The sequence below is a fragment of the Lepisosteus platostomus genome, chromosome 14 (assembly GCF_059453375.1).
Source record: "Lepisosteus platostomus isolate fLepPlt1 chromosome 14, fLepPlt1.hap1, whole genome shotgun sequence".
NCBI classification, from domain to species: Eukaryota; Metazoa; Chordata; class Actinopteri; order Semionotiformes; family Lepisosteidae; genus Lepisosteus; species Lepisosteus platostomus.
Genome location: NC_142624.1, coordinates 39995001 through 40013662, shown reverse-complemented (window position 1 = coordinate 40013662; position 18662 = coordinate 39995001). Strand labels below are relative to the sequence as shown.

Sequence of the window (18662 nt, the reverse complement as noted above, 5' to 3'; positions counted from 1 at the left end):
TTAGATTCCAATAGAGAGGGAGCTCTGGACTGGGTAAGGGTTTCAGCAGTCCCCTAGAAGATCTGAGATCAAAAGCTGCCGTTAAATAAAATTCCATTGGGAAATCTTAAAACCCCTTTGTAATGTAACTTTAAAAACTTAATACAAAGACCCTTTAGTTTGAAGCCTGTAACAGACAGAACAAAGGCTAAACTAAAACTGACTCTATTAGTAGCAGCAGGGTACAGAAAAAGTAATCAGTTCCCTCAAGGACCCAGCATTTCTCTTTACTAAAAAAGAAATAAGTAAAATGAATTACCATAGCCCGTGTTTGCTTAAATTAAATGTCAGTGATTTTATTTGTAATTATGATATATTGATATATTACATTTTATTTCACCGTTCACCTCACTGAAAGCTACCAGCGTTAATTTCACAAATAAAATGAAATGCAGTCAAAATATGCACAGGTTTATGGAAACAACATTTATGAATCTTCAAAAATGTAGAAAATAACTCAAGAAGCAATAAACACTGCTAGTTTTTATGTTGTAATAATCTACGTTGAGTATAGGGACTATAAGACAGAATAAAAAAAAACAGCTGTTTAATGGGCTAATTTTGTTAATTAAAAAATACAAAGTTAGCTACATTTTAGCAGCTAACACTATAGCATATATAAATTACCACCTGATTAATTACTTCTTGAAATGACAATGTTCATAGATGTTATTAAGTAGATGTATAGGACCAAGAGGGTCTGCAAGCATAATTTAGTTCTAAAAACAACCACACACAGAAAGGAAATAAATCAGAACAAAACATACCTCCAGGATCTGGCTGTCAAAACATAGCATGGGGCTCATTTAGAGTACAAGATGAGCCCCAGTGCTCTAGACACGGCCATTGAGCGTCTGGAGTATCGTTAGCTGACTGTGACAGTGCTCCCTAGGTGGCTGAGTGTCACTGTGCTGGGTAGACAGGACTACAGCGCCCCCAGTGGGCCCGTAAGCTTGCGGTGTTGTCAGTGAGAGCCAGGTCCACCTTCCAGCTGATGCTCGCTGCGCTGTTAAGCTCACAACCGTATACTGTACTACACGCAGACGCAAACTCACTCTGCTGTGTGGGTCCGAATTTGTCACACGGCTGCTCGACTTGTACTGTTCTCTACTATTATACAGTTAAAAGAAGTTTCCCCTTAACTGGGCTTCAGCTTTTCCTCTCAGTGATTTTTCTCCAAGCTTTAGTGCTGCTATGTGCACAGTGGAATCAGTCTGACACTCTCACTTAGGATGAGAGAAATTGTATTAATTCCCTTATTTCTCTCTATAACTACCAGGTGGAAGAAAATAATACTGAAAAGAAAATCTTTCATGGTGTTTAAACACAGACTGCTTTTTTAAAAAGACTGAATATGTGTTAGCATTAAATTAGAGTTAACACTTCAGCACATTTGCAGACAGAGAGATGGCTTTTATAGGATTGCTTGTGTAAGTTGTAAGGCAAAGAACTCCTTGTATTCAAAATATTATACTTCAGGTTTAGGAAAGAAACACATTAGCTTTGAAAAACTGGAGTGTCAAGGTGCAGCTTTTAGATGTTTGTAAGTGCATAAAAAGATAAAGATCCATCACTCAAAACTGCAGAATCTTAATAAGCCTACATGCAGTGCTGTTCCCGAATATTATCCAGAAATACAGATTTCAGAAGCCATTTAACCCCACCCTCGCAACACAACACATTTGCAGACTTCTCATAGACCACTGCTGATAAAAATAAGGTGTTCACGTCACAAGAAGGTCAGATCTGCTGTGACAATTTAAAATTGACACAGAACAACGGACAATGTGGTTTAACTCGTGTTACTCTGTCGGAGCAGTTTCTGCAGTGGTGGGTTCATGCCTGCCACCATTGTACACACAGCAGCATGACCACCGGCCCTCCTAACCAAGCAGTTTGTAAGACAGGTGTACGGAGCATGGAAAACAGATGGGAAATCCTCCCCAGGGAAGCTGAATTCCGGTCAAAAGAAGGTGATATCTGAGTGTGACTGCCAGCATCTCCGGAACACCTCTCGGAAAAACACAAGGGAACCGGCAGTTGTTCCGATAGAAACTGTGATTTGTTGGCACTTTGAAAAGCACTGTCAGTCTCCACACTGAATCAGGAGCTGCGTGAGATGGGCGGCTGTGCCAGGGCTGTAATTTGGAAGTCCCTCGTCACCAGTGCCGGCAGTAAGGATGAACGGCAGGGGTCACTCAGCGCGGAAACATTAGCAGGACAGTTGATCTGGTCCGACTGCGTTCAAGCGAACCTCGATCGTCCTTTTAAAGATCCGCTTCAATCACCTGAAGTTGAAATCCTGACGAAGCTGGCAGCTGTTCAGGTTGTCTGGTGTCAGTTTGTTCTCAGGGATGAAACTGTCTCTGTGGCCATTTTGGCAGCTTCTTTTTTTTTTTTTTTACAAGGGACTCAACCTCCTCTTCTGCGTGCGGGACAGCAGAGTCTTATGAGCAGCACTGTATCTGTGCAATCCAGTGCCTCTCATTCACAGGGAGACGAATCTCTAGACAGGAGTAAAAACCGTGAAACAGCTTTCAAGACTAGGACTTTCTGACACAGAGGGGTCTCACTTTTATACTGCCTGTCTTCAGGACTCAGACAAAGCTGCCTCCCTGTTTCACCCACCACCGTGACTTTTATCAGTGAGGCATGAACGACCAAGTGCTTTACTTGTGTTAAAAACCAGAGTGCCAATCACTTATTGTTTTACAAAGAAACCGCATGTATTTGATTAGCCTTTTTTATTCTCTGATTTATGCATTTATTCACTCAAATGGGTGTTCTTATGTAAGTCTTATCAGTTTAAGCTTCCCTCCAGAACTGTGACTATAATTCTTTTTTATAGGGGTTATGAATGGATTCCTGAAGTCCAGTTCAAAGGCGGTCTGCATTTCAGACTTGCTTCAAGGAAAACTTTGCAGATTTTGCCTGAGATAATTTAGAACATTTAGGTTTCAAAGTACTTTTATATTTGCAAAAAAGCCACACATGAGATGGAAAAAAATATATCTTGAGGATTTCAAATACAAAGTATTTTCAAGAAATAACATCAAAAATGTCAGATGGCATGGAGGGAACTACCTTCCAATAAATTAAAAATAAAGACAACTGCAGCTGAGCTCACCTTTTTTTTAGTTGGTATAATCTACCAAACAAACCAATTTATGATACTAAGCCTATGTTCTAGAAATATGTAGTTTTGTCAATCCCCACTTTGGTAACTTTAAAACTGATCTGAGGAAAACACTTGATGCGACCTTTTAAACTCCACAAATACCATTTCAAAACATAAACCCAGAACAGACTCCCTAGATTAGCTGTTTTTACAAATCTGCATGTATGCTTTTATGTGCATATTAACGTGGGAAATTAAATTAAAGAAAAAAACAAACCTCAGAGTTCAGGAAAAACTATATTTTTATTAATTGTTTTCTCAACAAAAACTTCATAGTTCATACAAAATACTCACAAAATATTCAACAGATTCTGCAGCATTTTCAGAACATTTGTATAACTTTTTGTTAGAGGCAAAGCTTCAACTCTACAGGCATGAAAAGAAATTGGCTTCTACCCGTCTCCACCATGACAAAAGCTCAAAGGCATAAATAAAAGGGTTAAAATCTGGGCTATTTATCATTCAAATTACGCCAAATAGCGCCTTAGTAACATAATTATTCTAGTTTCAGCGTTCAACTACCATGATCCCTTAGTAATATTTGTCAACTCGAAAGGCAGCCACAATGCCAGCGCCCTGTACACAGAATTCCTAATTACAGATTAGAGGCAAACAAAACCCTACACTACAGTTTCCATGTGTCAGCTGACGTAGGACACAAAGGGAACAAAGAGAGCAAAGTCCTCCTCTTTTTTCCTCTTTTTCATCTGTGAAAATGTAAAATGCATTAGATAGTGACTGTGGGTAGGTGTGCCTGGGGCTAAATTGCAGCTGCGCGCTCGATCGTGTAGGAGGACAGTTTTGCGATGTACCCAGGGGCCCAAGTAACCTCGGCAAAGTCTATTAATACCATGGTTAAGCACATTCTACCCCCCTCACAAACATCATTACATATAAACATTTCTTTTTTAAAGTTTAAAATTACTTAAACTGAAGCAATTCATTACGTCTTATCTAGCCAAGATTCTTTTTTTTTTTTCACTTGCTTTAATATTGCTTATATTTTCCTGGCCTGGTGTCATACCATTAGCGTTCCAGAGCACAAAAAAAAGCCAACTAAATCTGAAAGCCAGAGAACATAGCTGCAAGCGACAAAAATGAGACACGTTATAAGGAGAGTAGATGCTTAGAAGAAAGCTATGCCTCTAACGATACTGCTGCCTGCCTGACTTTCCTGTTTGAAATCTGTGTGCTGTGACACAGCTGTGAGGTATCAGAGAATGCAAGGTCTCCACTTGCCTTATTCAAGGAGCATGTGTTAATTAATCTGCAAAGCAGGGGCTGAAAGGTGTAGCTGAGAAGCTGGACACCGATTTGATCGCCGCAACAACACACCTTTGTTCTTTAATTAGATTTAGAATTTCAGCAGTTGAGACTGCTGCATTCGCTGGCAGCTAAAGTACATCCACTTTAAAGACGTCTCGTCTCCCCTTTTTTTTTAATGGCTAGCGAGCCTCAGATGAGCTCATTTCTATAGGATGAGGCTGTATCGTGACTCCAAGCAGCCTGTGGGATATTCAGTACAATGTAAAAAGTATCTCTCAAAATGTATATGCGCCACATACACCTTTAATGGATCTGTACGCTTTAGCATGACTTTCTTAATCACGTTTAAAAAAACTGCACTTTTCCATTAAAGCACTGTATGTACAGAACTATTCATTTTTCAGTGAAATACATATTATTCTCATCAGAAGGGCTAGACTACCTCCTTTCATGGCTTTACACACTCCCAGCATAACCACCCTTGAAACACCATTGTTATTTAGTTTAATAAACTCTGAAACCCCACATAGGTTTTAGACAGGTATACCCCACACTTATTTAGCATATTAAAATCAAATAAAAGTTACTATGAAATCTATATTACTATGAATTCTTTCCATAGAACACAGAACATCAAAATATAACATTTCAACCTGCTTTTCTTTTTAATTGATTTGGTAATTATTTGACAATTATTTTATGTCACCTATATTTTGTTAAAGCCTGACTGGGTAAAAAAAACTAAATAAATAATTAATCATTACGTGCCTGCTGGAGTAGTAGTGTGCTCAACAGCATGAAGGAAAAATAAAAACAAACATATTGACTTCGATTTCATCAGATAGGTGGCACCATGTAGCATATTCCCAAAGCGAGTCTGAATTACAGCTGTTTATCTTGCAGCTTTCTTTAAGATTAATTAAATGCAAATGTAACACTGTGAATCATGGGAATACCTGCCAGACCCCTTATTAATACCTTCACTTAAAAACCCCTGCGCCAGAGTCATTAATTTGCAAAGAAGGCAAGTGCTGAAGCGGCCCTCTCGCCTGAAAAACAATTCATGGATGGCTGCCCAATTAGTCCAGAAGCACTCTTATCCTCCTTTCAGCCCCTGCGGCCCTCTGAGGACGCAACGATAACCTGGCAACCTAGGTAGAAATGCAGCCAAGTGCAAGCGATTGAAGCTGCAGTTTGGCTGCCATCATGTCGGAGAAAGAAAGAATTCCGGCACCATGTCATCCAGTACAAAGGATAAAAACAGATTCGACCGGAAATTCAATGTGGCACCACATATGGGATACATGAGTGTGGTTATACATTTTTTTAAAGTCTTCTGCATGTGAAGCTGGGGACATGTGTAGCCATCATAACGTTTCTATGAATCTGTGTTTAATTTGGGCTGGGGTGGTGGCAGGGAATGGAGATCTGAGGCCGCCACAGGTTTGTGGCAGATGGCTCTGTGTCAGCTATGACAAGCAGCCAGGCTCAGCTTCCTCTGCAGATTTTCCTCTTTCTCCGTCTCTGATCAGGTAAATATGGGCACACTCTGCAAAGTTCCGCAGATTTTGCCTCAGGCTGCAAGTTTGTGACTTAGCCCCATCTGTCACAAATCTTCTCTGGCTTCTGCTGCAAGGAGAGACCTGAATTTCTTACACAGAGCGGCCCAAGAAAACTGATCCGTGTCGACCTACAAAAGAAATTGGGAAACTTTCAATAGCGTGACGCATTCGCTCAGTGGTTCTGTTCCATAAATGATTCAACATTAAGGTGCTGAACATTTCATTTCTTAGAGCTAAGCCTCAATCATCAGGTAGATGCTAATACTTAGGTTCCACTTTTTGAAATACTTTTCCAGTGTTACCTTCTGTTTAACAGTGGGTATGCTGTTCAACAGAAGTCGACTTTGATGATGTTGGAATTAACAATACATCAAAATATGTTTAACATTCGTTTTTTATATTACTATAGTTAAATCTCAGTATGATTCAGAACAAATTAAATGTCTTAATAATAATATATTATTAAATACCCTTAAAATATTTTTTTAGAAAAACACACACTAAGAATGATCAAGTCTTAGTATCACAAGATAAATGCCAGACTGATGATTGCTTAGTATAGCAATATGTCCATGTACATTCTGAAGATGAGCAATGAACCAACTTTAATTTTGTAACTTTTCTTTCTGTGCTTTCATATGTAAATTTATGATACAGTGATTCTTTCTTATCTGGTACAATAGATGGCTTTGAAACGTCAACTATGCTTTACATAAACTGTAACAGGTATGAGCACTTACATAGTTCTCACAAGACATATTTTACCAGATCCTAACAAAAACTGAACTTTTTGAGTTAGATGTAATAAGAGAGAAATGTTTTGAAAGCCACATTAGTAGGGTTTGAAAAAGTGAACAATTAAATTACCACCTGTCACCTGTACAGAATTGTTTTATATTCTGAATGGGAATGCTGAAATGAAAACAAGTTTCTGATTTCATTATAGATAGATAAGACTTTATTGATCCTGAAGGGAAATATAAATGCATTGAAATAAAAACATAAAAAGGAAATGATTGTGCAGATTCTGCTCCCATGTAAACTATTTAATCTGGTGAATAAAACAGACCATTATGTGGTCTTCAGGAATGCACGCATCACAAGCATGCAGGGGACAGTGATGAGAAAGAATAGAGCAGACACGACAGACAAAAAGCAGTTCCAGGAAATACCTGCATCTCTATTCTTAGAGGTTTCTGATCAGTCCAAATTAACTTCCCGTCAAGAAAATATGTAGCCAGAATTTTTACATTTTGTTAGAAACCCTGAGGCCGAATTATTTCTGATACAATAAATAAATTGAACAACAAAAAAGCCGAAAACGTATACTTTGATAATTCTAATAAGTAACAAACAGTTAAATGTGGTTTTAAAACTATGTACTCCACAAATGGGTGTGCTTTCATGTGAATCTGTTGGAGAACAAAAAGTCTATATCATAGAGTTGCGTTATTTTCTACATATTGCAGAACGCTGAATGATGGATTCTTACAAGGTCTGTTGGCACACGTTTGACTCAATTAATGAGACTCAGGATTAGTGGGCTCTAAGCAGTGGCAAAGCATAAGGGAATCATTAAGGTCTTGTCACCTTTAATCGAAATCACACACCCGAAATCAAAGTTCAAGAGCTGCCATAAACACATTCTTTACCTTCATTAAGCACTGTCCCATCATAAATGCAAAGCCAAACTCTGGCATGCAAAGACTCAAGATGGATTCAATTTTTCATTCTTTTGCATGTTTCCTTTGCAGGCTCCAGACTGAACATCTACTAGCGGAACCTCAGGCATGCGCAGTTTCAACATTCGGTGCCTGTTGGCCTCGAGGAGCTTTAATTCGCCCCGCTGAAACCTTCAGCGAAAGGCACAGAAGAGGTGTGAAAAGGGCTGTAGCCAGCAGGCAAGAAGCTTTAGGGACCAGGCATCCAGAGATCTCATATAAAACAGACGCCCTCAAGTTCTATAGTCCTGAGCAACGTTGTAAGACCTGCTGCAATGTAACCACACTCGATTGGTGGATATCTCTTTGTGTTCCCCCAGTCGTGTGATATGGGAATTCTCACAAGTGTCATAAAAGACAACTATCACTGTAGAGTTCAGTATCCAATTGCGTTATAATTTTCTGTGAACAATTTTCTATTTTTCGGTAATATGTATCTATGTGCTTCCCTGCGACAAAGAGCTTCCAGTTCACTCCTCAACTGTAAAAATCCTGATTATCAAGTAATTACCGAACGTTATCTGCAGAAATTATTTGACTACTTGGAGATTTTTCCTAATGGTGCTCATTTGACACCCCGGTTGTGTTTTGTGCCCTCAAAGAGCAACGGGTTCCATTTTTCACATCACATGGGGGTGCTTTAGCTGTATTCTGGGGGCAGGCATCCTCTGGACTCTGTCCTGAGAGGGTTTTGGGGATGGGAGGAAGAAGCCATTCGAGAGAATGGGATTGTTTTTAATTCGGTAGCTGTATTGTACTGTTAATTAGCTTTACCAAAACAAATTCAAGAAAAAAAAAATAGATATACCCAGTTGTCGTGTTTTGTCTGTCATATCACTATGGAAAAGTTATCATCACGGGAGCCCTCAGGACTACACGGATTCTGCTGTTAGTGTGATCACATGTGTTTAGAAGCAAATACACAGAATAAATAATGCAGACAAAACAATATGAATGAGGATTACTTCATTACAATAAGACTGATGAAAGAATGTTAGGAAAAAGAAAAAGCATACCAAAAGTTTGAAGATAAAAGAGGTAACTACACCTGTCATCGGACAGAGTGGGAAAGTGCATGGTGTATTCAGCACATGAGAAGAATGCTGTTTTCTTTGTTTTGCTAACATTTGAAGAGGTGAAAACTAACTGGACAGCAGTTTTCTAAAGTAACATAAATTGTAGCTTTAAGAGCATTTTACTTCAATTCTTTCTTTGTATGGTGGATATACAGTACAGAAAACATTATTATCATCATGATAATCTAATAAAAAATATCTGATACCTTTAATAGCAGCGAGCTGACAGCTTTTAATATCGGGAACACGTGTGCACTTGGGTATAGACACAAGGATGCCTGGAAGGGGCCCTTCAGCAATAAGGCACCATGTTTCCCTTGGGCACCAGTGACCAGGATGGGGTCTGGTGCCAAAGGCCTCTGTCCTCACATACTTCACAATAAACTTGCAAGAAAAGGCTGAGTTCCCAAAGGTCACACCTGGTGTCATAATGTCCCCAATAATATGCTATTAAAATTCTTTTAACTGCGGAGAGTAACTAATCTAATAAGAGCCTTTAAAGTGCATCTTCCTGAATGGTTTAACTTTGCTATATCTTATTATAGTGTACTTGAAACACTGAAGTGAAGTGGAGTGTTAATATGATCAAGCATTATAATAACAGAAATTAAGATGGATCAGCAGATAGTCAAGTGCCATGGTATTCTGCTTAGCAATCATTAAATAGGTCTTAATCATTGGTATTGCAAAGAACTGGTTCTGTATGCTTTTATTTTGTCTCCTACATACTGTATTTCAAATAACGCCAACATATTACTTTTTATTTGATTAATAGTTATCAATTATCTTTGCCTGCTGAAGCGATTAAACTTTTACTATGAATTTCACACTTCATTGGCTGTTTTTGTGGATCCACATACACATATATATATACATGACGCATATTTACAAATTAGGGAGATGTATTTTCATGGATTTTTCTTGAAGTTCCTTGATGGCTTCCTTTCATGTCCTCCAACACTAATAAATATTAGATATTTTCTTCCGAATCATCTGGGATAGTCTATTTTCTATATAAATTAGTTTGAATATAAACATGAGACCTAGTAACTAAGATCGGAGGTTCTGATAGAATATAAAAAAGACTTCCTTATCTATGATAGAATAGAATTATTTAAAGTTCATCAGAATACTCTGAAATGTACTTACATTTTCTTTTAAGAAAAACACAGAAAAACAAACAGTGCCAGTAGTCAGCTGTGACCCATTACTGACTGTCTAACATCATATTTGTTCCAATATCCCTTTTAGTAAAACTACAATATATTACTTTAATCCTAATGGCATTGCTACCAGAAATGAGAAAACTTTAACATGAATAAAATACACACCATAAGAGGAGCATTTTTTAAAATAATTATTTCAGGGAAGTGAGAGACTTTGATTTTGTGGTATTGTTCAATTACACGTACAGATTGCCATTAAAAATAAATTACTATTAAGCTATAATTTGTGGTAAAATCAGCAGAGGTGGCTGTGCTGTGGACAATTCACAAGTCCACATCTCCCACCTAGACCGCCAGTGATGTACTAGCAGGACTTCCACCGCACCCCCTTAATGGGCCAAAACTTTCACAACATGCAACAACCAAAATCCAATGTGGCACCAATTATTATATTAACGTCAAATCTGGGGAGGCTTGTTTCTGCCCATTCACACCTTAGATTTTAGGCAGCCTAGGGGCTTCATACTTGTAACAGAAAAACTGGCCTCAGTTTCAGCAGAGTGCTTTTCAGGCATGGAAAGATGATGTACAGTACGTCCGGAAACGACAAATGATAAACGAATAGGATAGAGGTGAACTCACCTTCACAGAAATGTTTACCAGATGGATGTTTCCTTCCATCCAACCTTGTTAAAGCTTAACTTCACGTACAACTTCTACTTCTCTAGCAAAGTACAACATTTCTTTTACACAGTCAGCTATGGCTTACTCACTACTTCCCTTTAAAACATAATCTGCTTTCATTTGTTTGAGGCTAGCAAGCGTCGTGTAAAATCGATACAAATACCAGATAAGATTATTCTTTTTTATTGCTTTGACATCTCAGTAATGTTTTAAGTAAAAGTTAGGTGGAATTATATTTGATAGAATGTGATGTACTCCTAACAGTCAAGTAACTCCAGCTTAAAATTACACCCTGCTAAATTAACAAATGTATTAACAGATCATACAATCCTTTAAACCTACTTATTGTTATTGCTAAAAACAATACTGGTGGCAGAGGAGAACCTAAAACACAAGAGTGCAAATGGTCTTGTTTGTCATCTCACAAGTCAGTGACAAGATTACTCCCAGGTACCATCTTGAATATTTGACACCATGTTCCTCATATACTGTACTGCAACCTGCTCAGTTCTGCTCCTAATTTGCTCATGGTAACCAGAGTGTAAGAATTGCACTGCTAGGTGCTGCTTCACTAGTAGCCCACTCTCACTACAGAAGTCTTCTTCTTTTAGAAAAAAGAATTTTCAATTTTTCAATTACCAGAAGCACTGTGTACTCAGCTATGTGTTCACCCTGTTATTTAGATCTGAATATGTTTTTATTGCTTTCTCTCTCTCACTATTTCTCTGCCTTGTTATATGTCATGTTGCAGTGAGTCAGAGATGATGCTCAAATTGTTTTATGAAATCCAAAAATGATTGATAACGATGATTGACTGATAGCATTAACATACTAAACAATGACAAATTCCAAAACAATTGTGATTTCAGTGCTGAGTCCGCAATAGTTACAGATGTTAATTGGTAAAAAAGTTGTGCAAAGTTGTTTTAAACAAATGTAGTCCTAATATTTCTTTCACTTCTGTAGTATTGTTTTTTTTTCCTTAAGACTACTTGTTTATTTAATTGATTCCTGCCAACATCATGTTTCATGTATGAAACAGATTCAGACAATGATCGACGACTAATTTAAATAGAGGAACTTTGATTTTATTTTGTATTTAGTCTTTAAAATACGAGTTTTGCTTTATTTAAAAGAAAAAAAATGTTTAAAGCTTTATGACAATTCCCAAGATTAAACTTGAATAACTGCAAAGCTATGCCAGCAATTGTCTTTGAAGTCTAAACCTATAACTTGTGGTATTTACTAAGACAAGCCCCATAGTAATAATGTTGGACCAAGAAGCTGTTTCATCAGCGTTTCAACAGACAGTGAAAGGTAACGGCTTTGAAATTAGGTGCTAAACCAAGTTTTTGTTTGTTTTATTCTGAAATTAACTGTTTACAGCACTAACGTACAGGGACTGGTTTAACATACCATTCAAAACATAATCTGAATTTATGAAATCACTACAGACAAGGCAAATACGAATGAATTAGGTTTAGGATCAGTTTAACCAATGAACGGGAATTGCTTTGAAAGAGCATGCAGTATTTGCCTCTACATTGAATATATCATTAAAAAGAAATAAAGTAAAAAGTTTAAATGTCTTATTTGTACAATGTACTATGGCACAGCTTTCATACTTCTGATTCATTACATCTTTATCCCCTGGATATCAATTCATAACTAGGACACAAGTCTCTAAAGTTAGAGCTAGTGATTGTAAATGGGATCAGAGAATTATTAATCGTCCCCACAGCTAGAGCTTGCATTTCTAATCCTGAGCCAGTAAAAGGGGAATCAGACCTGATTATTTATTATGTGGTAATCAGCAGAATATTTGAAATGTGAAAATGGATTTAACAGTGTATAAATACCACAGTCTGAGCACAGTACTTTCTTATGCAGACATAACACCTGGGAAGATTTTTATAACTTAAAATGGGATTTTTTAATAACACAATTTACAGAAATATCATTATTCCTTATTAAGGTGACATGTTGAAAGCAAAGCTATTTTCACAGATGGCTTGATGTATTAGAACAGAATATAAATTTTCCAAATAATACCTATTGTAAATCTAAATGATACTGGTTTTTATAAGTAGAATTCCACCAATGGAAATGGACACTGAGTTTGATTTTAATCATTTGTTATAAAACAAACATTTTCATGCATGTTTTAGTTTTTTTTTAGTTTCAGGATATGCAGACATTCATTGTTCATGTCATATCTTTAGCTTGCAGGCTAATTACCATTTACTTCACCCAGATGAATGGAATGTTTGAATTCCAATCATCTCCTGCATTGTCTTATCTTAAAGATATACTTTAACCTGCCATGAATCCTAGGACTTGTAAAGGAAACAGCTACAGAATGACATACTTCTTTATCTCCTCCTTAATGAAATAATGAACTATTTATGGCAGGGAAATCAGCACTCAGTTTTCTTACCTTGGCATGATACCCCCTTGCACGGTCTGGTCTCCTGCAGAAATCTTGAAGTCTCTTAAAGAGCTGTTCAGGTGTGGAGTACAGATATTCAGCTGCAGGAAAAACAGATACATTTTTAATGAAACAAAAACCTCAAAGCAGAACCTAGATATTAGTCACTTTAGTAATTAAAAATGTATATTGCTCTGTGCCGTCTCATGCTGTACATTATTAAAGCATGATTTTTCGAAGTTACCTCAGCTCAAAAGGATTTTTAATGCAAAATAGTTCTTCACAGTTGCAGTACGTACTCTAGTCATTTCCTTTGGGTAAATTAACAGTCTTGTACCAAATGAAACACAAAACTCTTATATATGCATAAATACATTGATCAGAACAGTAGTCTGAAAATAACAACAATGAAAAAACATAGAAATATATATATATGCATGCTCGTTGCAGTGATTATTTAAGCAGTTGTCATACAGCTATTTATTTGTAGATAGATTTTAAACTTAGACAAAAGACTAAAGCATTCAAAATATGTGCATGCATCTCTTCCCAACTCTTTTTTAGCAGTCTTTTTATTTGCTTTGAACAATCTGATAACATGAGTTATTTCACCGACGCTATGTTCAAAAGTAAACTCAGTGGTCTAAGACAATTCAATATTATGATACTCACCAGAAAATATTTCAGGATACACCAAAGCATTCGGACAGAGAGGATAGCACCCACAATATACAGCTTCTATCCTGCAATACAAGAATAGCTAACATCTACAAAATCTTATTTTTAAAACAGCACTGTACAGTACCAGATATACTGCAGTATATGTTTCTACAAAAACAATAAAACATTAGTTGGAAACTAACTTTTTGCCATCAATTTTTACATCAATGTAGAGAATACAGAGAAAAAAAAAACAATTTTTGTAATATTTTCTGACATGCATATTCTCATTCTATTTTCTCTGCCATTTTGGAGCAAAGCAATTTTGACTGTACTGTGTTCAATAAAGCACTCAGCGTTTACAGTCAGGGTAGTGATTTAAAGGCAAAAATCTGTTCTCTATTAACAGCTGTTTTAAAGAAAAATACGTATTTCTTACTCCCGTTATGAAGATTAAAACGGAAGAAATCTTCCTCTAGAAAATGAATGTAAATATTACTAGAATTCCCAGCGTGACCTAAAGAATCTAATTTTCTCCAAAACCTTTTCAAATGTTAATATTTGCTTTTCACAATGTTCAGTTCCTGAACTCCACACAAGTAGTCCTCTTCAAAAGTCTCATGTAAAATACTGAACTGTTAGGAATTTATGATACATCACTTACTTCTAAATGAAAAAAAAATCCAATATCAAAATATATTTAGCATATTGGTGATATTTATAAATGTATTATAAAATTAATTTGGTTGGTTCCACCTCTTTAAAACTATGGTTTGTGCTGTTCAAAGACATCTGTGGAAAGCGTTCTGTACTACAAGTATTTTATTATACAGGATCTTCCATTTCAATCTACAATATCAAATTATTCATGCGACTCGATGTATTATTAAGCACCAAGTTATCTTCAGTCCAGGGGTTTTACCCCAGGTCAGATGCCAAGTATGAAGCTTTTTAACTTCTTACAAATATTCCATTACCACAATAAAATGAGACACTTCCTTCATGAAATCAAACTAAGTATGTTTTTATTTATCCGTCACGCTGTCATCTTGTACAGTTATTATGAAAATATAAGTTGTCATTACATTGCATGGAGACAGGGTAACCTGTATGGGTTAACTGAGGTACTGCACAGCAGCTGCCAACATATGTATACTGTTAGCTCTCTATTCACATGCAATCGGTTTTCGGACAATGCAAATATGTGTGATATGCAATGAGTGAGCTATCTTGACAACCTGGCTTAAAGTGACAGTTTCTAATGCAGTACAGTGAGCACAATGTGGTTTGCCTTTCAGTTTCTTTTTAGCTACAATATGCCCCTTCACTGCTGCTTACACGTATGTGTGATACCTAGTTAAGACATTCATACACTTAAGCGTTGTCAAGTTTTAGTTTAGTTTAAAATAATTTAGTTTCATACACACAACAACCAGCATTAACCAGTAATGCAAACAACAAAGAAAACTTTTACATCTTCTGTTTTTAATTCTAAGTAACATGACAACAAAGAACCTTTTGATGTCAGTTCTATATCACTATGCTGTATTTATGAAATTATAGATGATTAAGAATCTGAAATTACTCTTATTACATTAACAGTAGTTAAGACATTTTCTGTGCAGACATTTGTTTTCAAATGTTACAATGCAAAATATTTTTTTTAGATTGAACACATTTTCAATCCTAATCTTTGAATTACAATCTAAACTGTTTCCAGTAGTTTTTTATCCATAGGTAAATATTCATCGCTGTATCTAAACTTTTACAATACTTTGTGTGTTTCACAATTCATTTTTGTGTTATACATGTGCACTCGGTTAAAATTAAATAAAATGGCTAAAAACTGCTGTTTTTGTTGATGTTTTTTTTCTTATAAACAAAAATATAGCTGACATAATCAGTTAAATTCTAAATAGGGTTTTAATTAATCTGATGTCAAATTGGCAAGACAATAACCTCTCTATACCAATAAATATATTGGCTATGAAATCTATGAAACTTAATATTAAAGAGTACTGTATTCACTTCAAGTCCTGTAATTTGTGCGTAAATAGTTATTGGGCTTTTGATTCAAAATATAATTAGCTGTTAAATTTGTTTGGCTGAATTACTTTTTCTGCAGGGCCTAGAAGGGCTTCCACTCACATTATTCAGCAATAATGAATCAGATAGGTTAAATTTTACAGTAATGAGGATGAGACACAACTGTGACACCCAAGTCTAGTAATATGAGTGGACTGCTAATTATCGACAGCACCTTTTTGTGTGAGATGTACAGAGAGAGGAAAAAATGTCTCATTATTAAAAAAAAGAAAGTTACAATTATAAGTGATACCAAAGGATAGTAAATAAAATGGAATGATTAAAATACTGCTGCTTTAAGGGTGTTTTTAATTAAGTGGGTATGCTAATGTTGTCATACTTAGCAGATGGGATTAAAATTACTTATTGTAACACATGTGTTATGTTATTATTAACATGACATGTTAAAGACTTCTATGAAATGATACATTTCATCAGATGCAAATATACTCGATTTTGCAGTTCTGGACAAAACATATCTTTGCCTTTTTTCTTTTCCAGGACAGAATAGAGATGATAAAGAAGTTTAGGGGGCTGAAATCAGACCTGCTAAGCTCCTCACCACAATGTTTTGCACTGCTTGAAATGTGCCAAAGGCATGCTGGTGACATCAGAGCACAGCCAGAGTGTTTTAACTTACTTTATTATTCCTTTTTCAACCTCCCTTTCCAGCGCACCACAACCGAATCCTCCTCTGTGCAGGCGCGGCTCTACAAAGTGGGTGGTCATTCAAGCAACTTTTTAAGCTAATAGTGGTTAAATAAGAGAGCAATATGCTACTTAGCCATATTTTCAAATCAGCCTGCCTCTGCCAGAGTTATAAGGCTACTACAGTATGTTCTGAGTCTGAGCAAGGGAATGATATTACTTTATTCCCAGATTAAGCTCAGTTTCCTTCTTCTTATTGCAAGACAGAAGTGATTCAATCAGGCAGTTTGAACCAGTTTTTGTAGGAAATTACTGCCTGTGGCAAATGCAAATAGGTGAAAAGGCAGACTGCATGGTGTTAGCTTGCATTCTGAGATTCTCCCTGCAGTCCCTCAGAGAGTGGATATTTCTTTCAAGACTGAAAATGCAACTGAAAAAAGGAAGTAAAGCACAGAAGTATTATATTGTATTAAATAAAGACAGGTAATTCAGGTGTGTGGTCTGAGCCATACTAACCCATTAACACCCATGTGTTTTTAGAACTACAGGTCTCCAAAAATAATTTTCCAAATCAGCTGGATATTTTTGTATCATGTTTGTGAAATGGCACAGTGCCACAACCAATACAATATATCACTTCAACAAGGAAAACAGGCATTAGAAAGGTGTCCAGGAAAAACAACCTCACAGACATTCCTAAGAAGATGTCCACATCTTCAAGGAGACTCATAAATCATCCCATGCTTTCCCAACCAGTTTTAAAGAGGTATTTCTTTTACACTGAAAAATATTTCAACCATCTTACTAAATCTAAGGCTTTCTTTTAAAAAAGAAAACATCAATTAAAGCCTTTATAAATCTATCCAGTAGTAGCACTTGTACATTTTTTGCTGAAACAGTTATAAAACTGAAAAGTTAACCAAATATGACCTTAAGGTTTAATGTTCCTTTAAGCTATCATTTAAACTTATACCTGCCATCTTTACAGCTCAGTACATGACTGGTATATGAATTGTTTAATGAGTTCCAGCTATATAGTTGATGGTACCACTAAATTAACTGAATGTCATTCAACCGTTGCCTTTTCTATTTCAGTAAAAAGCAAATTACATTAAAGCACTGTAATTATAAGACAGGGCTTCTTCATAACTTTTATGCTGGAATAATACCATATGTTTTGATTAAATTTTAGAATTAATTTTTTAAAACAAATTATTTCTTTCAAGAAGGGGGTATTTAATAAATGTATTATATATAGTATTAACAGTGTGAATATTTACTCTGCTGTCCCTTCAGAAAACACACACAAGGACTGGACTTTTAATACAAATTACATGAAAATTTCAGTGACCAAATAACAGATTTTCTACTTGCTAGAACAGTACTTTAAATGTAAAGGACACAAAACCTGTATGCAAAAACCCAGATAATGTTATATCACAGTATTATGAAAGTGTATCAGAAGTAAGTGCAAGGGAAGAATGCAATATATTTATATAAAGACTATCAGGTTATAGTCTTAATATGGTTAGTAGCACATGTTAAAGTAGAGGCAAAATTAAACTTTATAGAGTTTTCCTTCTGTTTGAGGGAAAGCACACTGTTGGATGGAGAGGAAAAGAAACAGTAGTCTTTCAGCGTTATCTATAACCAGTCTGGAGTTTTCATTCATTGAGGGAAGTCAGTGGCCCCCTTGGTTTCGTATTGTGTACTCCAGAGACTATACTGTTCTCAGCTTGGTCCGTGGGGATTAAATATTCTACTACTTATCTCCACTACAGTCTTTTATATGCAAAGTTTTCAGTTTGACACAGTATACATGAGATCGGCTGCTCTAAAAAACGCTCCAGCCTCATCTTCTTGGAACATGTCCGATGGAAGAGAAAGCAACCAGCAGACACTCATATCTAGAAGCTACTTCTATATGTCATATCTAGAAGCTACTGCTATATGTCATATCTAGAAGCTACTTCTATATGTTAGAAATGCGGACGCCTTGAAAAAATAAACAGCTTTACAGCACACAGCAATCGCTCTCTTGGAGGTGCCTTTCTACTGGGATGAGACTGTAGCAAAGCTTCCAAGCCTATTGTGTAAAGACTGCTAATTATGCCACACAGCGTGGTAGGTTTTGGACTGCAGTTCACTA

General features: G+C 36.3%; 1 protein-coding gene across 9 annotated transcripts in view; it reads right to left on the bottom strand.

The window, feature by feature from the left end:
* Nucleotides 1-18662, bottom strand: part of qtman (queuosine-tRNA mannosyltransferase) — a 115313-nt gene that overhangs the window by 16424 nt on the left and 80227 nt on the right. For 4 of the 9 annotated variants that reach the window (XM_088606285.1, XM_088606286.1, XM_088606283.1 and 1 more), the window contains 3 exons: nt 13793-13863; nt 13130-13221; nt 3442-6173 (listed from right to left, as the gene is read on the bottom strand). In XM_088606285.1, the coding sequence (XP_088462411.1) occupies nt 6090-6173; nt 13130-13221; nt 13793-13863 (247 nt within the window). In that variant the 3' untranslated portion in view covers nt 3442-6089. Of the gene's footprint in view, nt 1-309; nt 2546-3441; nt 6174-13129; nt 13222-13792; nt 13864-18662 lie in introns of those variants that run through there. The other 5 variants (XR_015926379.1, XR_015926378.1, XR_015926380.1 and 2 more) reach the window with 2 other exon arrangements.